Source organism: Rutilus rutilus (genome assembly GCF_951802725.1).
Source record: "Rutilus rutilus genome assembly, chromosome: 18".
Taxonomy (NCBI): Eukaryota; Metazoa; Chordata; class Actinopteri; order Cypriniformes; family Leuciscidae; genus Rutilus; species Rutilus rutilus.
In genome coordinates this window covers 7,838,545-7,857,947 of record NC_140231.1, presented here as the reverse complement: position 1 = coordinate 7,857,947, position 19,403 = coordinate 7,838,545, and the positions used below count along the sequence as shown (strand labels likewise).

General features: G+C 40.8%; 1 protein-coding gene across 1 annotated transcript in view; it reads right to left on the bottom strand.

Moving 5' to 3' along the window:
• Positions 1 to 19,403, bottom strand: part of gabra3 (gamma-aminobutyric acid type A receptor subunit alpha3) — a 424,636-nt gene that overhangs the window by 80,795 nt on the left and 324,438 nt on the right. The window contains exon 8 of the mRNA XM_084386916.1: positions 6,564 to 6,716. Coding sequence (XP_084243042.1) covers positions 6,564 to 6,716 — 153 coding nt within the window. The remainder of the gene's footprint in view (positions 1 to 6,563; positions 6,717 to 19,403) is intronic.

Sequence of the window (19,403 nt, the reverse complement as noted above, 5' to 3'; positions counted from 1 at the left end):
ACGTTCCCACAAGAGCTCAGTTCCTCTGGCTAACCTTCTCCACTGTTGCAGCAGTCCCTTCTGCTCCCACAGGAGTCCAGTTTCTCTGGCTAACCTTGCCTTCACTGCCGCAGCAGTGTTATATCCCTGCTACCACAGGAGCTCAGTTCTCTAGATAAATTTCCTCCACTGCCGCAGCAGTGATGTCCCGCAGGAGCTTAGTTTCTTTGGAAAATTTTCTCCACTGCCACAACAATAATGTCACCTCGGCTCCCGCAATTTCTCTAGCTAATTTTCTCCACTGCCACAGCAGTGAAATTCCCTCACGCTTCAGCAGGAGCTCTATTTCTCTAGCTAATTTTCTCCACTGCCGCAGCAGTGATGTCACCTCTGCTCCCGCAGGAATTTAGTTTCTGTCTAACCTTGCCTCCACTGCCACAGCAGTGATGTCCCGCAGGAGCTTAGTTTCTCTGGCTAATTTTCTCCACTGCCACAGCAGTGATGTTTCCTCATTCTCCCGCAGGAGCTCAGTTTCTTTGGAAAATTTTCTCCACTGCCACAACAATAATGTCACCTCAGCTCCCACAATTTCTCTAGCTAATTTTCCCCACTGCCACAGCAGTGAAATTCCCTCACGCTCCAGCAGTAGCTCTATTTCTCTAGCTAATTTTCTCCACTGCCGCAGCAGTGATGTCACCTCTGCTCCCGCAGGAATTTAGTTTCTGTCTAACCTGGCCTCCACTGCCGCAGCAGTGATGTACCGCAGGAGCTTAGTTTATCTGGCTAATTTTCTTCACTGCCACATCAATAATGTCACCTCAGCTCCCGCAATTTCTCTAGATAATTTTCTCCACTGCCACAGCAGTGAAATTCCCTCACGCTTCAGCAGGAGCTCTATTTCTCTAGCTAATTTTCTCCACTGCCACAGCAGTGAAATTCCCTCACGCTACAGCAGGAGCTCTATTTCTCTAGCTAATTTTCTCCACTGCCGCAGCAGTGATGTCACCTCTGCTCCTGCAGGAATTTAGTTTCTGTCTAACCTTGCTTCCACTGCCGCAGCAGTGATGTCCCGCAGGAGCTTAGTTTATCTGGCTAATTTTCTCCACTGCCACAGCAGTGATGTTTCCTCATTCTCCCGCAGGAGCTCAGTTTCTTTGGAAAATTTTCTCCACTGCCACAACAATAATGTCACCTCAGCTCCCGCAATTTCTCTAGCTAATTTTCTCCACTGCCACAGCAGTGAAATTCCCTCACGCTTCAGCAGGAGCTCTATTTCTCTAGCTAATTTTCTCCACTGCCGCAGCAGTGATGTCACCTCTGCTCCCGCAGGAATTTAGTTTCTGTCTAACCTTGCCTCCACTGCCACAGCAGTGATGTCCCGCAGGAGCTTAGTTTCTCTGGCTAATTTTCTCCACTGCCACAGCAGTGATGTTTCCTCATTCTCCCGCAGGAGCTCAGTTTCTTTGGAAAATTTTCTCCACTGCCACAACAATAATGTCACCTCAGCTCCCACAATTTCTCTAGCTAATTTTCCCCACTGCCACAGCAGTGAAATTCCCTCACGCTCCAGCAGTAGCTCTATTTCTCTAGCTAATTTTCTCCACTGCCGCAGCAGTGATGTCACCTCTGCTCCCGCAGGAATTTAGTTTCTGTCTAACCTGGCCTCCACTGCCGCAGCAGTGATGTACCGCAGGAGCTTAGTTTATCTGGCTAATTTTCTTCACTGCCACATCAATAATGTCACCTCAGCTCCCGCAATTTCTCTAGATAATTTTCTCCACTGCCACAGCAGTGAAATTCCCTCACGCTTCAGCAGGAGCTCTATTTCTCTAGCTAATTTTCTCCACTGCCACAGCAGTGAAATTCCCTCACGCTACAGCAGGAGCTCTATTTCTCTAGCTAATTTTCTCCACTGCCGCAGCAGTGATGTCACCTCTGCTCCTGCAGGAATTTAGTTTCTGTCTAACCTTGCTTCCACTGCCGCAGCAGTGATGTCCCTCAGGAGCTTAGTTTATCTGGCTAATTTTCTCCACTGCCACAGCAGTGATGTTTCCTCATTCTCCCGCAGGAGCTCAGTTTCTTTGGAAAATTTTCTCCACTGCCACAACAATAATGTCACCTCAGCTCCCGCAATTTCTCTAGCTAATTTTCTCCACTGCCACAGCAGTGAAATTCCCTCACGCTTCAGCAGGAGCTCTATTTCTCTAGCTAATTTTCTCCACTGCCGCAGCAGTGATGTCACCTCTGCTCCCGCAGGAATTTAGTTTCTGTCTAACCTTGCCTTCACTGCCGCAGCAGTGTTATACCCCCGCTCCCCGCAGGAGCTCAGTTTCTTTGGAAAATTTTCTCCACTGCCACAACAATAATGTCACCTCGGCTCCCGCAATTTCTTTAGCTAATTTTCTCCACTGCCGCAGCAGTGAAATTCCCTCACGCTCCAGCAGGAGTTCTATTTCTCTAGCTAATTTTCTCCACTGCCACACCAGTAATGTGAACTCTGCTCCCGCAAGAGCTCAGTTTCTGTCTAACCTTGCCTTCACTGCCGAAGCAGTGTTACACCTGTCCTCCCGCAGGAGCTCAGTTTCTCTGGCTAATTATCTCCACTGCCGAAGCAGTGATGTTCCTTCATGCCCATGCAGAAGCTCAGTTTCTATGGAAATTTATTTTCACAGCCGCAGCAGTGATGTTTCCCTCACTAATTCTTTCCACTGCCACAACAGTGATGTCCCATCCACTCCCACTGGAGCTCAGTTTCTCTGGCTAATTGTCTCCACTGCCGCAGCAGTGATGTTCCCTCTGCTCCTGCAGGAGCCCATTTCTGAATAAATCTTACCTTCACTGCTGCAGCAGCAATGTCCTCGTCCAATGATGCGAGAACCCTCCCCGTCCACCAAACTAACCCCCTCCGAACAGCACACTATCAGCCCTGTACTCTGCAATTTGTGGGGGGTTGTCAGTAATGTTCCTGGCTGCTGTCCCGTATTGGTTTGTAATTTTTGGGGAGTACTCTTGGTTTGGGCCAAAATACAGAGCTCAGAGCCCTCTCCTCTGACAGCACACCAAATACACACATTTACTATATCAGATTATTTGTGAAAATTATGTTTTATTAAAGTTCGGGAGGAACATGTTCAAATTATCTATTCAATCATCACGTCATTCCAACCAGCAGTCAGCAATTAGTAATCAACATGTCTTCCCAATCAGCATAAGTGGAGGCCTATATATATGTATGCAGTCGACCCACTCATGTACTATATTATTATTATTATTATTATTATTATTATTATATAGTTGATCGTTTATATTTACATTTACAATGATTTAATTACATTAAACCCTCGTTCTTGGAAATATATCCTCGTCTCCGTCTGCCTTCCTGCAACCACCCGTGACAGAAGATCGGACCAGCCCATATGGACGACAGGGCTATATTTGTCGCAATTGTTCAAGAGAGCACGGAATTTTTCTCCTTCGTGGTGAAGTTTGTTCGTCGAGCCGTCACTAGCCCCCTCGATGTTGAAATCCTCAAGCTGCTCTTCTGGATCGATTGGTAAGCGTTGCGTCCCGATCCAGAGAACAACCACCATCACCAGCAGCCACCGAGACCACCCTTCCAGAGTCTCGTCCCGTCAAGACCACCCTTATAGAGCTTCTTCACGTTGTTCCTGTCCTGTCCTGTCACAGGCTGTTCCTGTCCCTAGACCTGTTCCTGTCCCTAGACCTGTTCCTGCCCCAAAAACTGTTCCTGTCCCAAGAACTGTATCTGTTCCTGTGCCTGTATCTGTTCCTGAGCCTGTATCTGTTCCTCTGTCTGTTCCTGAGCCTGTATCTGTTCCTCTGTCTGTTCCTGAGCCTGTATCTGTTCCTGAGCCTGTTCCTGAACTACCACCCAGCCTCACTCTCCCACCTCCTCCCATCATAAGCCTCCGGCTTCACCTTGGTCGTTCGTCGGCCTGCCCTCGCCTTGGGACTACACTCCTCTGGCTTCGCACTCGTCCCTCTGGCTCCGTTGGGCTCCTCACTCCCTCCAGCTCCACCTTGGTCCTCTGTCGCTTCGGCTGCACCTCAGCCTTCTGGATCCCTGCCTGCACCTCGGTCGCCAGAGCCGTCGGCATTGCCATGTCTCTCGGGATCCTCAGCATCACACTGGCTCGTAGGCTCTCCGGCTTCATCCGGGTCTCCTCTTCCACCTGCTCCACCTCCGTCAGTCGGCCCCCTGCAGTCGCCTGCCCTGCCTCCACCATGGCTCCTCCCTCCGTCTGCTCCGCCCTGGCCGCCTGCTCTACCCTGGCTGTCTGCGCCCCCTGGCCGCCTGCACAGCCTGCTTCGCCCTGGTCCCTCCTGCCTTCTGTCTGCCCTTCACATTCTCTTCATCCTCCTCCTGAGTCCCCTCCCTCCGCAGTTGGTCTATCTACGGTGTGAGGTCACGCCTTCTGGGAGGGGGAGGTACTTGCCACGTGTCAGTGTATGTTTTGACTTTCAGTTTGTGTTTTGATTTGTTCCTGTTTTCCTTTGTTCTTTTCCCGCCACTCCTTCGTTTTCCATGGTTACTGTCATTATCAGTTCAGTTGTATCATCTGTTTAGTCATCATCGTCATCTGTATCACCTGTGTTCTGTTAATCAGTGTAATCTGTGTTTGTATTTAAGTTCTGTCTGTTCTGTCAGTCTTCTTCCGATCACCTGTGACATATATGTCAAGACAATAGCATCAGTGAAGAGTATATTAGATATTAAATATGTGATGTGTGATGAAAACAATAAAAAATAAGGAGGTAAATGTCCCTTGTGAACGGATCACAATTATTGTATGTCATTTCCAATCAAACTCAAATTATATAAAAATTGTGAAAAAAAAAAACTATTTTATTTCAAAAATATTTTTAATGTAATTTCGGCTGCACAATACAACATAGCTTTTCTTTTCTTTTCTTTTTTTGTTTCAGTGTGTTTTAATGGATTTTTCTTTTTAAATGTTTCGTTTTTATGTAGTGTTTTTATGTACTTCACCAGGGTGAATATCAATGGTCCAGACTGGGTGTTATCTACAAAAGTTGGCTACTATATTAAAGACAAAACATTCACAAGGCATTTCATTGTCTCTGTGGGCTTCCCACATCTTTCTGGCATATTTTTTTATCAGTTGAAATGCTCCCCCCCCGGGCATGTGTTTGCACTCTGAACAACAGCAGGCTCCAGATCGCTGACTGGTTTACACAGTCGCCTGGTGGGAGACACTTGGGGTAGCTATGGCACACTCCTCACCTCTGGACAAGATGAGCAGGAGTGAGTGATAGTAGCAGAAGTGGACTAGAAGAAAAAAAGTTTCTTGGAACCTGTGGTGTTTCTGATTGAGGTGGAGAGCATGTCTGGTGGGGGTTCTCCATTCAAGAGTGGTGACTAGTTAATGATGCGATTCTTACCCACAGTCTGATTACTGATTAGTCACATTTATAGACTCACCAGACTTAACTTAATAATGTGAAATAATGTGGGTAATGTGAAATCAGTCGGATACAACCTCCCACTTGTCTTTATGTAATGATGTATGATATGATACGTCTGTTTGGCGTAGTTATGAATTATCTAGATTATCTAAAGCTAATGAATAAGCCTAGAACTAGGGCTGTAGTCAAGACCACCTTTGTCGAGTCCAAGACAAGTCCAAGACCAGGACTAGTCGAGTCCAAGTCAAGACCAAGTCCAAAGAGGTTCAAGTCCAAGACAAGACCAAGTCCAAAAAGGTTCAAGTCCGAGTCAAGACCAAGTCCAGGACAGGAAAAAAAAGTCTTATGCATGACATTATCAAGACAATCATTTTGGGTTATTATTTGTTGATCTAAAAGCAAAAACAGTGTCAAAGAGCCGACTCTATTTTTAAAAATATAGCAAACATTCGTTTCGACTGTCTGATCAGCCTCGCATTCTGTTCCTGTCAATCATACACGCTATGTCAACCAATTAAATTGCATGAGGGAGGGCTGAGCCAACACACACACACACACACACACACTCTAGAGATGTGTAAAAACCGCGGATGACGTGACGAAAAATTATATTTTAATTAAATTCGGGCGGGTGGTGGTTGAACCAATCAAATGAAAAAAGTTTGCCACTAAGCAAACCTGCAAGCTATGAGCCCAGCTGTCAGTCCTATTGGAGGAGGCCGCCCATTAATTAGATGTGCAAGGCAAGCAGGCAAGTTTTCGGGTTGTTATGGACAATTAAAAATGTGAATATTCACGTTGCACTAGCGGTGGACTTTCAGCGAGTTAAAACATTTATTTTTTAAAGAGCCGTATGTGTGCTTACTGGGAACATAATAAAGACACCTGGACTCGGTCGAGACCAAAAGCCATATTTGGCAAGACCAGTGGCCGAGACCGAGACAAGTCCGAATCCGAATACCAGCGAGTCCGAGACAAGTCCGAGACCATAGAAAAACGGTCTCGAGTCCGGACTCGAGTACTACAGCCCTACCTAGAACCATATATCAGAATATAGAATACTCAAAATCTAATATAGGAGAGAAAGGAGAGAAAAACAGAATAAACTTAAGAAACAATAGGAAAGAAAAGCTTACCAAAGACAGTGCGTGCTGGCACAGACTCCCGGTTCAGCCAGAAGGAGACCTGAGAGAGAATGACGGTCATTATGCAGGGGAGATACGTCTGGATCACGAAATAGCCAATTTTCCTTTTCAAATGGAAATATGTTGTCATCACTACATATTCTCCTATATAAGAAATGAGAAAAAGAGAAGAGAGAGACCATAATAGAGATGAATTATTGATTATACATACATAGACTAAAATATTCCTTATTTATTTACGAAAAATCATTATTATTTATTTACCAAAGATCATACGACCAAAGTAAATGAGATATAGAGAGATGCGGTCTTGTTACTTTGCCCTGAAGAAGACCACTTGTTGGTCGAAACATGTTGGCTTGTGTATTTTTCAAATGATTTAAGCCATAGTAAATAAAGGCTTTTTAACTTTATCCTTCTCCTCATTGAAAATTTGACTGAGTGCCTGGGACCTGTTTTTCGTTTCTTTAGATGCGGTCTTGTGTTGGAGAGGAAAGTTAACTGCTTCCTCTATGTCAAAGTGCCAAAGATGGTGAAGGACTCAAGTGTTTTACCAACATGGTTGGGGCAGATTGGATGTTCTAACCTTAACAGCAGGAAGAATGTTACTGTAAGAACTGATGTTCCTGCTAAGACAAAAGCTGAGATAAAACTCACCCTGTAATAAAGCAATAAAATGCACCCTGGACAGAAGATCGCAAAGAAAGAGCACAGGACATTGTCTTGTCCAAACTTATCTCCTTGTTTATATATGCATACCCCTCTCCCTCCTCCCTTTCTTTCCCCCTGACTCAAGTCACTAAAAGTTCACTGAAAATGCCTATATATCACATATGATGTATCTTGTCAATCTATTGTTTTTCCTTTCATGTTTGGTATCATTTTAAATGTCTCAGTGAGATTGGTAAAATGGCCTTAATTTCATAGCAGTCATTGTTATTATGAGAAAGATTGAAAACTTAGGAGAACTCTGTTATCCTCTTTGGGTGGTGTCTCTTCAAGATATCTGATAATTCTCTCCTCTCCCCCGAAACCAGGTGTTACCCCCTGGGGTACATGATTTAACCCAAAACAAGTCTTTTGTTGTCCTGGTCTGGGTATTTAAGGGCAAGTGGCAGAGCAGTCTTTGGGAATATGTAACCAGGAAAACCCCCATGCAGTGCTGTGTCAGTGTCTTCCACACTCACACACCACCGCGTGTCTCTGTCAGGAATGCATTTCTTACACTTAAAGTAATATTTGAGCAAGTGATGTCATGTATTTATTACGTCTGATTTGGCTTTTAATCATTCACGTCATCTGAAGACTTTTTGATTTCTGTCTATCACTGATTTAGCAAGTTGTATGGAAGTGGCTAAAATAAACTACACTTTTTTTTGTACGAGTGAGCAGTAGGCAACCGACTTAAGAGGTATTAGCAAACCCTGCATCCACTGACTAAAGTCAGAACTGACAAGTTTGTGTCCGTGAGAAACACGATCCGGCCGACGTGATCTCTATGAGGCATTGGGTCCATAATGAATTAATAATTGAAAGTATGGATACTCAGAATAATTAAAGATCTTAATTAAATCATAATAAATATTTATTAATATTTTCTAATAAGAAACACAATCTAAATTTGATAATCATTTGAAATTGGAGTCAGATTAAGCGTAGAGCTAAAGTAATATTGAAACTAAATTCTAAAAAATAAAGTGAACTTCACTGGAGAGCTGAAAAGACATAAACACATTATACCTTCACCCGCACCGTTGAATTCCTTCGTTGGGCAAGTGGGTGGTCTTTACATTACAGACAATTGACCAATATGGAAGCCCAACATTTAGTTCTTTTTAAAGGTCTGATGGAGCATGGAGACCTGCGATTATGGCATTAAAATCAGAGGTAGGATGGCCAATTTGCTATGTTTAAGTTACATAACATATGTTAAAAATTTTGAAAATCCAAAATAAAGGAAATATTATTCCTTAAGGCTGGTCTATGGTATATCAGGAGTATTAGGAGACTTAAAGTCTAAATTTTCTCTCATTTAATCTCATTGCCGTCTAGAGATATTCAAGATATTATTTTCGTCTGAGAAAGAAAAGAAATGAAAATATGCCTTTTTTTTTGTATTTTGTAAAAAAAAAAAAATTGTTGCAACTTCATACTAAAATTCTTTACATTTATTTTTCCTCATTAATCTAAAGAAAATTTCATTGACTGTAAATGTCTGTGAGTGGCCCAGCCAGAGCCCAGACTTGAACCCATACATTTGCTGAATTTTCCCTATGCCACTTTTGTGTTATCTTGGCTGTGTGCTTATAGTCACTGTCCTGTTGGAAGGCCAGCCTTTGGCCCGTCTAAGGTTGTGAGTTCTCGGAACCAGGTTTTTATTGGATATGTCTTGAAAAATAAGCCCAAAGCATGATACTATCACCACCATGCTTCACTGTTGGGATGGTGTTGTGCAGGTGATGAGCGATGCCTGGTTTCCTCCAGACATGAATTTTCAGTCTGAGATTAATTTAGGTGCATTTCTGTAAATTCCAAGCAGGCTTTCATGTGTTCAGCACTGAGGAAAGGCTTCCATCTGGCCACTCTGTCATAAAACCCAGGAGGTCAATCAGTGATGGTTGTCCATCTGCAAATTTCTCTCATCGCCACACATGATCTCTGGAACTCAACCAGAGTGACCATCAGGTTCCTTGCCACCTTTCTTTCTAGTGTCTGTCTCCCCTGATTGTTCAGTTTCGCCGGGCAGCCAGCACTAGGAAGAGTCTTGGTCATTCCATACCTCTTCCATTTATTGAATTATGGAGGCCCCTGTGCTCATAGGAATCTTTAAAGGGCACCTATTATGCAAAATTCACTTTTACATGGTGTTTGAACATAAATGTGTGTTGGCAGTGTGTGTACACAACCACCCTATAATGATAAAAATCCACCAAGTGCTTTTTTTAAAATCCCCATAAATCATAAGCACTGTCTCAGAACGAGCTGTTCTCAGATTCGGGGCAATGTGACGTCACTTTGCACAGGCCCCTCCCACGACTCTTCATTGACACTGCAGTTTGAGCATAGACCCGCCCTGAGTGAGCTGGACACAGTCTGCCATTGTTTCCATGCTGGAGCAACTGTAGACAAGAATGTTTCCTAAGCGATTGAGGTGTTTTGTTGTTGGATGTAAGAATGAACTTAGTCTTCATTTACTCTCGTTGTTACTCAAGGATGGATCTGTACTGTTTGTGATCCAGCTTACAGTCTCCGGAGCGACAGGCCTAACGTTACTGATCACGGCAAAAATGAAAGTGAGAGCGCGCACTTTATGACAGCTCATCTAGTCGTTGATATACAATTTACCAGTTGATTAAGCACCCACTGAAAAGGTGTGTATATATTTGTTTACTGTTAGTTCTAACGAGTGTTTTGTGTATTTCGCTGTGTATGTTCAATGATAATGAAAGGGAGAGAGAGAGAGAGAGAGAGAGAGAGAGAGAGAGTTTATGGATAAGACTTTAATGCACACTTATATACTGTGTTTATTCGGCTCTTACAGTGATTTTCTGGAGTAAAACTAAGGCTTCATCTTTTGTGTGAGGTACAATAAACTTAATTGAACTCATCAGTATATTTTGGTCATCATTTGGACGGGGTCTGCTACAGCAGGCTTGTATTAATAGTGGATAAAAGCAGATGACAAATAACCGTAATTAAACTAAACTATTCCTGTTCTATCTCCATACAGCATATATTCTCTGGCTATGTGGGCATTATTGTCCGACTCTGAGTCGAAATGAACACCACTACTGAGAGTTTCTGTTTTGATATTATCAGATGAGATTGTCCTGGCTCTTAGCGCAAGCTCGTGAGGCTCCGCCCCCTGGGCCGGCAGCAGCAGTTCATTTGCATTTAAAGGTGACCTGATCCTGCAAAATGAGTCACAGTGACCCAAATTTCAAAACTGATATTTTGGTATTACTGGAAAGAGGAGACCATAAGCTTTCAAATGATATCCTAGTCAAAGTCATACCTTGAATGGTTGTAAATATATACACATTTGAATTATGGTCGTCTGCCCTCTTTTTCCAATTGAAAACCTGAGAAAATCGCTTTTAAAGTTTTTTGCCCGTTTTTTGTTGATATCTTTCTAAATCCATTGCATTTAAAGGGATGAACTATTTATTGTACAGCTTAATTTGACCAAATACATTAATATATGCTATTATGCCAGGCTGAAGCTCAAATTATTTTAAAGTTTTTATTTGAATAAATAATTTAAAAGGCACTTTTACAAACATTTACTAAAATCAGAAAGATTGAACAGAGGTGCTACAGTTTTGCTTGAGAGAGGGTGTGTGTGTGTGTGTGTGTGTGTCTCTCTCTCTCTCTGTGTGTGTGTGTGTGTGTGTGTGTGTGTGTGTGTGAGAGAAAGTGAGAGAGGCAGAGAGACAAGGAAACCGAGAACAAATAATGTTAGCCTATGCAATCATATCTTTGTGTAGGCTAGTTGACAATAACAGTGTAACATATTCATAACGGATATACCAACAGTTAAATATTGGGTTAAAATAAATCAAACACATTGTAATGGATTCTCCTTGCAGATAAATACACTCACAGAATAATTGCACTCACTCACATCCATACACGATAAATCATCAGAGGATGACACGTCTCCAGATCCAAAATCACTGACTAGCCTTAGCCACTCTTGATGACCAGCAGCAGAGCTTAGGTTAGAAGCCTCAAGTGAGTTCAACGCTTTTGGCGACTTTTTGGCGACTTTGCTCTCTTTTGACAGCGACATTTCTCAAATTAATAATATTTAATCTTTCTGAGGAGATCTGCTAGCTTGTTTACACAGAGCGCCGCGAGTCTGACAGGAGGATGGCTGGACCAATCGCGTGCCGGTCAGTCGAAATGGGGCTTCCCATTGACAAATGATCAGCGTTTGTGTACATTTCTAAGCTTTTTGATTGGTTCTATACAACGTGTAACACCATATTTGGAGAGCAGAGACGTTTCAGGGGATACCCGGGAAATGCTCAGAGGTGACGAGAGGAGTTGAGAAAAGCAATATTCATTTCCAGCGAATTTAGTAAAACTTTGTAAACTTTAATAGTCATTTAAATACCTTTACTCAATTATCTGGACTACGAAACTTTAGGAGATTATTTTTGAATGTCTGTTCTTTGAAATTTAGCACAAAAAAATAAATAAAATAAAAAATATTATTTCATTGTTTTTCCACATAAACGGCCCATATCTTAAAATGGAACATTGCGACTTCCGACTCATTTCGCCAGATCGGGTCACAAAGGGATACACACAAAAACGGTGCGTTTTTATGAGCCCTAAAAAATGACAATTGAAACATGCTGTAAAAAATTATCTTTTGGGTATTTTGAGCTAAAACTTCACATATACACACTCTGGGGACATCAGAGACTTATTTTACATCTTGTGAAAAGGGGCATAAAAGGTGCCCTTTAATGCAGGCGATTTTTTGTAGCCTTCATCTCTAAAGGTTATCTAAAATATATATTCAGTCATATGGTTCAAGGAGAATAATTTTGAATTAAAGTACTAAGAACTATTACTTGTGAAAATAGCGAAACAACAACATCTGTAAACATATTCAAAGTTGATGTGTTTGGTTACAAGACACTTGAGAATAAATGCCATCTAGTTTCATTGACATAAAACCTGGTGCAAACCAAATTTAATAGTGCACATGCGCAAAAGTGAATAATGACTTTTAATAATGAATTTTAATCTATACCTCACACACAAATCATCACATCATATGACTTAAGTGACATAAGTCGTATGGACCACATTTCATGGTGCTTATTTATCATTTTTTAGAGTGCAATAGACCTCATTATGTAAAAGAAATCCCTCTGCATTCTGTGAAATATCTTCTTCTGATGACATCATTTTCATTTTTAATTTTTTTAATTTTTGACTAGATCTGAGGTTGAAATTCTTATCTCTGTGGGAAAAGCAATTTTCAACTAAGTTAGTGTTCTCTCCCTGCACTGGGAGGCAGAGCAGAGAACAATTAAAATGTCAAAATGAAGAATAAACGGATGCTTCTGGTGCTTTAAAAAACATTTTGTCTTTTCCATTTCATCTGAGGGGGGCAAGTCAATACGAAAGCGTTTCACCAACGCTGACATACACCGAGAGCTTTGTCTGTCTCTAAATAATCACTGTCTCAGAACGTGGCCTTGACATGTGACTGACTAATGTGTTCATTACAGAATGAGTAAAAAAGGCTGCTTCCTATAATACCAATAAGGTGCAAAAAGGTTTGCATGGAAGGGGAAGATGGGGGAAGATGCCTCCCTTAAGAACAAGGCCCATTTGCTTTAACATTTGAACATATTTAGATATTAGTTTAGCATGCTCATAGCACACAATGTAAAATAATTCAAATGTATACACCCAACCATATATACAATTTATACACCCTACCATTCTCCACTGTGCCACTTGATTTCACAGAAATTGCTAGTTAGAATCTGATTGCCAATCTTGTTATACTGGAAACTATGGAGGAATGGAAAATAAAGTTGTGGGTGTCAGCAATAAAAAAGGATTAATGGCCACTACTACAATAAGAATTATACATAGCCTACAGAAGTATACAGAGTTGGATAATGTCGGGCTGCAAACTGTTGATTAAAAAAACAAAAAGGAACTCTGAGCACACTCAGAATCGAAGGGGAGACATATTTTCATCTTTTGTGTACAGAAGAGCAGAGTGGCACTTCCACAGCAAAAAAACAATACCAGGAAATAGCAGTGCTAATAATATATGGGTTTTCAAATACAGGGTAAAATTTAATTTAAAGCAGGGGTCACCAAGTCAGAAATCAGTGTTTTGTCAAGTGTAATGTCAAATAAAATAGTACATCATGCACATTTTCTACTATTCAATAAATTTAAATTATTGGTAACACTTTAAAATACGGATCCTTCGTTAATGAATAACTACACAGGAACAAATGAGTAACACAATATTAACAATCTAGTAACTACAGTTAACTAACAAGTAACTCTGATTAATGAATTAGTAAGTAATAGCACACAGATTTAAGTGGTAGTTCACTATTAACTAATCAATAACTACTATTTTTCAATACTTCCCAGAGAAATAATGAAAAAAATTCACAATTCATGCAAAACTAATTAATAACTAATGCAGGACAAATTACTAGCACTAGATTAACATTACTGCTAGATACTGTACACTAATTATAAATATGTAATAGCGTAGCAGACTTATGATTTGGGAAAGCTGTCAATAATTAGCCTATGCACTGCTGTCTTTTAAACTAAATAATTTTTAAGAATTGTTTTTATAAATGCACTTGTCTGGAACACTTACCCTGTGGCCGATTTTCCGGCATTCCTCTGGACTGGCTTTGAATAACTAGACTCATCATGGTGAGTACTGGAACATACTGAGTCATCAGCCATCCAAATACCAGTTATTTTATTATAGCTTGAGTCATTTGAGACACTTGAGTCATTACTAGTTAGTTAACATGATCTTCACTTTAGAATACGGATCCAAATAGGGGTATGTAGTAACACTTGAGTCATTACTAGTTAGTTAACATGATCTTCACTTTAGAATACGGATCCAAATAATTAGTAGTTCCTATAGAGGTATGTAGTAACACTTGAGTCATTACTAGTTAGTTAACATGATCTTCACTTTAGAATACGGATCCAAATAATTTGTAAGTCCTATAAAAGTATGCATTAACACTTGAGTCATTACTAGTTATCATGATTCCATGCTGTAGTTACTAATGAAGAGCCAACCCGAAAGGGTAGAATCATCTAATCATTCACAGGATATATATACACACACATATTTATATATATATATATATATATATATGAACAAAGAGACATACATAAAAACAATTTTGAGAGGTAGGTTAAATAATAAAATAACTGGTATTTGGATGGCTGATGACTCAGTATGTTCCAGTACTCACCATGATGAGTCTAGTTATTCAAAGCCAGTCCAGAGGAATGCCGGAAAATCGGCCACAGGGTAAGTGTTCCAGACAAGTGCATTTATAAAAACAATTCTTAAAAATTATTTAGTTTATGAATAGTTCTCTAAAAGACAGCAGTGCATAGGCTAATTATTGACAGCTTTCCCAAATCATAAGTCTGCTACGCTATTACATATTGATAATTAGTGTACAGTATCTAGCAGTAATGTTAATCTGGTGCTAGTAATTTTTCCTGCATTAGTTATTAAGTTTTGCATGAATTGTGAATTTTTTTCATTATTTCTCTGGGAAGTATTAAAAAATTGTAGTTATTGATTAGTTATTAGTGAACTACCACTTAAATCTGTAAAAAATTCAGTAGTTCTCTGGGAAGTATTAAAAAATAGTAGTTATTGATTAGTTAATAGTGAACTACCACTTAAATCTGTGTGCTATTACTTACTAATTCGTTAATCAGAGTTACTTGTTAGTTAACTGTAGTTACTAGATTGTTAACATTGTGTTACTCATTTGTTCCTGTGTAGTTATTCATTAACGAAGGATCCGTATTTTAAAGTGTTACCAAATTATTAAAACCTTGAATGATATGATACACAAATGAGTGTACACTCTATGAATGAAATGAGCGTAATTTGATATGATAGGCCTACATTATATGTTTCTCTGTCTCAGTCTCTGGAGCGGCCTCACACGTGAGCTAATGCTGTTTGTTTACTACAGAGATGGAGGGCGCATGTTCACCAGCAGTATGAACGTCTAAAGCTGTTTAAAAGTACCAATCATCACAATGGCTGATGATTTAGATGTAGCACTAGACAACAAGGATTTTTTTTTTTTGCACAACCATACTGTATGCAGGGGTGCCGCCAGAAATTCTGGGCCCTATGGAAACCAAAATTTCTGGGCCCCCTACATTTTTTACAGATAAAATTTAACCCAATAAACATGCCCTGTATACTTTGAAAAAGATACTTAGCACATTGCGTAGTTAAAATGTCTAAAGATGAGTAGCCTACAAAGCCTACAAAAACAAGAGCAATTTGTATAAGTCAAACACACACGTAATAACCATATTATTTCTATTGGCCTATTTAGTTTTCATAATATAACATATTAAAATATCTATTTTGTAAACTCCTTATAGCCAATGGTTACTACAGACACATGTTTTATTCAGTTTTTTTTATATTATTTTTTTCTGGGGCATTTTATTCATTTTAACCCTTTATGGGGCAAGTAACTATATTTAGTCACTTCTGCACACATTCAAAATGCCCCCCCCCCCCTGCCTCCGTTTGGAGTGCTAGAGTCATGTAGTTTGCTCTCAGCCAATCAGGGGAGATCAAGCTATCTGACAGATATTGACATCAAGGCATCTGACCAATCAGCAGTGGCCTGGCGCACCTCAAACACAGCCATCTTGCAGAAATCAAAAATATTGCTTTTTTGAACCTGGCTTCTCCCACAGTTATAGTAATAACATCATAACTAAACATGGTAAGTTGATGTAACTCACAAATTATTTGGTTGAATAGTTGTGTTAAAGATTAGGATTGCTGTTATTTGCATAGCATTTGTAAAAATTAGCTTAATGATTGGCTGAAAACTAAATGCACCATATTTGATCATATGCCCCGTTTACCTAAGTCGAGGAAGTGTCCATTTTTAGACATATGCCTTATGAATGTATTTTTTTTTTTTTTATAGTTAAATGGCATACACACGTGCTTATTGTTCGTGTGAGGCCTAGTACTGTGTGAATTGATTTTAATTACTGAATATTGGTTTGTGATAAAACGCAATTATGAGCAAATATAAGCTCATGACCATAGGTGAGAGTAGGAACGGAAAATCGACCGGAAAATCGAGAGCTTCGCTTGGCAGCTCCTTCTTCACCACGACAGACCGGTACATAAACTGCATTACAGCAGAAGCTGCACCAATCCGTCTTCAATCTCCCGTTCAGGCCTTCCCTCACTCGTGAACAAGACCCCAAGATACTTGAATTCCTCCACTTGAGGCAGGAGCTCTCCACCAACCTGAAGTGAGCAAGCAAACCCTTTTCCGACTGAGGACCATGGCCTCGGATTTGGAGGTGCTGATTCTCATCCCAGCCGCTTCACACTCGGCTTCAAACCATCCCAGTGCATGCTGAAGGTCCTGGCCTGAAAAAAACTCGTTAGCGCCAACTAGTGGCCGATTTCTTTCAAAATTCTTACAGACCTCTAGGTCCATGAGTCGAACATGCCCATCGAGTTTCGTTCCGATCAGCCTCCGTTAACCTTGTCTAATAGGTGCTCAAACTTCATTGGCCGATGGCGGCCATGTTTTTTGAGATACTCCAATGTCCTCATAGACATACATGGCACCTTGGACCAAGACACTGCATACCAATTTTCAAGTCAATCGGACTAACGGTCAGGTGGTTATAGCCTGTTTTATGTTTTTTTCATGTTATAGCGCCACCATGTGTCCAATCGCCGCGGATTTTTTACTGTGACCTCAGATTAACCTATTACACATGTGTACCAAGTTTGGTGAAGATACCTCATTTACTTCTGGAGTTATAGCCGTTTTAGTAAAATAGGCCCCTCCCACAACGTACGTTTTGGCGTCCCTTAGCATCCGTGAATCGAAATTTCAACTTTTTTTCGATAATTATTGATATTCAGACTCTAGAGAACATTTCTGCACTGGTTTGGTTCCGATCGGGCGAAAAACCTGATGAGGCCAGCACGACAACATCATCCGCAAAGAGCAGAGATGAAATTGCATGGTCCCCAAACCTGAAACCCTCCGGCCCCTGGCTGCGCCTAGAAATTCTGTCCATAAAAATTATTAACAGAACCGGCGACAAAGGGCAGCCCTGTCGGAGTCCAACATGCACCGGGAACAAGTCTGACTTACTGCCGGCAATGCGAACCAAGCTCCTGCTCCTACAGGGACCGGATAGCCCTTAGGAAAGGGCCCCGGACCCCATACTCCCGGAGCACCCTCCACAAGATGCCCGTATCAGTACCTAAAGACAGAGATGTCTCTAAATAAATGTTCCTTGCAGTTTGTGCCTATAATAAATAAATGTTCCTTGCAGTTTGTGTGTGTTTGTGTCATATATTTTTTTAATTCACTCTCTGTAATTTATTTTACCCTAGACAGGCAAGTGCTCATATATGGTAACTTCATTGACCTTGATTTGCAATGCAAAGATGAAAAAAATTGAGAATTTTTTTTTTTGTTTAAATGTCCTTTAACATCCCCCATTAGGGTTCTGAGGTTAAAAATTTGAATTTCCAAATATTTCAATGAGTGCCCTATAAAGGGTTAAGAACGTCAAGTTTGACATAATCGATCATAGCAGCAGCTCTGCCACTTCACAGAACACACGACACACACGGCAAACTGATTTTGTGATTTTTGAAGCGTATAGATTACTTTTTGTTTTGTAAAGTTATCATAATGTGGCGAACACAGTAGATAAGACGTGTTGAGAGGCTTCAATCTTCGTGAAGTTTCGCGCTCAGGCTCACCTTGTTCGGCTGAAGGTCCTTGCACACTGAATCCGAAATTTCCGCGTGCGTTTTTTCGTATCCGTCATTCTGTGGCTCTTTCAACTGTCAAAACACCATTCAAACCCTTGTTACGGATGCGAAAAACGCAGAAAATCGAACCCAATCCGATTTTTTTTTTTGTTGTTGTTGTTTTTTTGAAGGGCGAATGTTTCGGAGGCAGTGTGCAAGTGTGATTGACATAACGTGAGGTTGTATTTATTTTTTAACGTGCTAAAATATCGGACGCGAATTTCGCACGGGGGGAGAAGGATGACGTGGGTGTGCAGCAGCCGCTGAATCCGTGTAGCTATTTTTTTTACAGTCTATGGTGTAGAGACATGATAACCCAGAGATGTTATTATTGTTGGATGTAAATCATAATTCAGTAATTATTTTACTAAGCTAGCAAGATAAAAGCAGGTCATGTAGCAACAAAAATAAGTAACTCTGAAAGTTTTGGAATGAATAGGGCAAGCTATCTTTCTTTTTGAAAAACTGTGTGACATACTGTCGACGTCGGCGTTCTCTGTCTTCTCTTTCCTTTCCTCTTTTGATGCCCTAACTTTTGATGTGACATGCCTGCGTGTGTCACTGTCTGCGCTGCATCAAGTGCAATAAGCAAGAGACGCTACACTAGCGATCGTAGCTCGGACAGCGTAGGTGGAATGAACCATTGTAAGGGGGAGGGGTGTGACTGAAACAGTAAATGCATTATTTGTTTTTTAAATATTAAATCTATGGTCAAAACAGACAAAATACACATTTAGTGCATGAGGGGCCCTAGCACATTTAATGTATGTATAAAAAAGAGAAAAGAAATAAGAAAAGAAAAAGGGGGTCTGCTCTTCTGGGCCCTATAACTGCCTGGGCCCTTAGAATCGTCCTAACCTTCCACCCCTTTACGGCGCCCTTGACTGTATGTGTTTGAACCAGAATACTCAGATCAAGAACTGAAAGAGGTGGAGGAAGCAGCTGCAGGGGCACGGATCTTACCCTATCCTTCATAATTATTTTTTTTTTTTTTGCAACTATCAGGATAAACCCAAGTAAGTACCATTTTGATGAACGATATACAACACACGTCCTCCCTCTCTGTAGACAAACAGCGTTAGCTCATGTGTGAGGTTGCCCCCACACATGTCATTATGCGACAGAGGCCAAGGCTGTGGATTAGAGGTAAAATTTTGTTAATAATGTTCAGTTTCTTGCCTAGACTGATAGTTTCACTTCTTAAGACCGCAATGTATTGTCAGCAG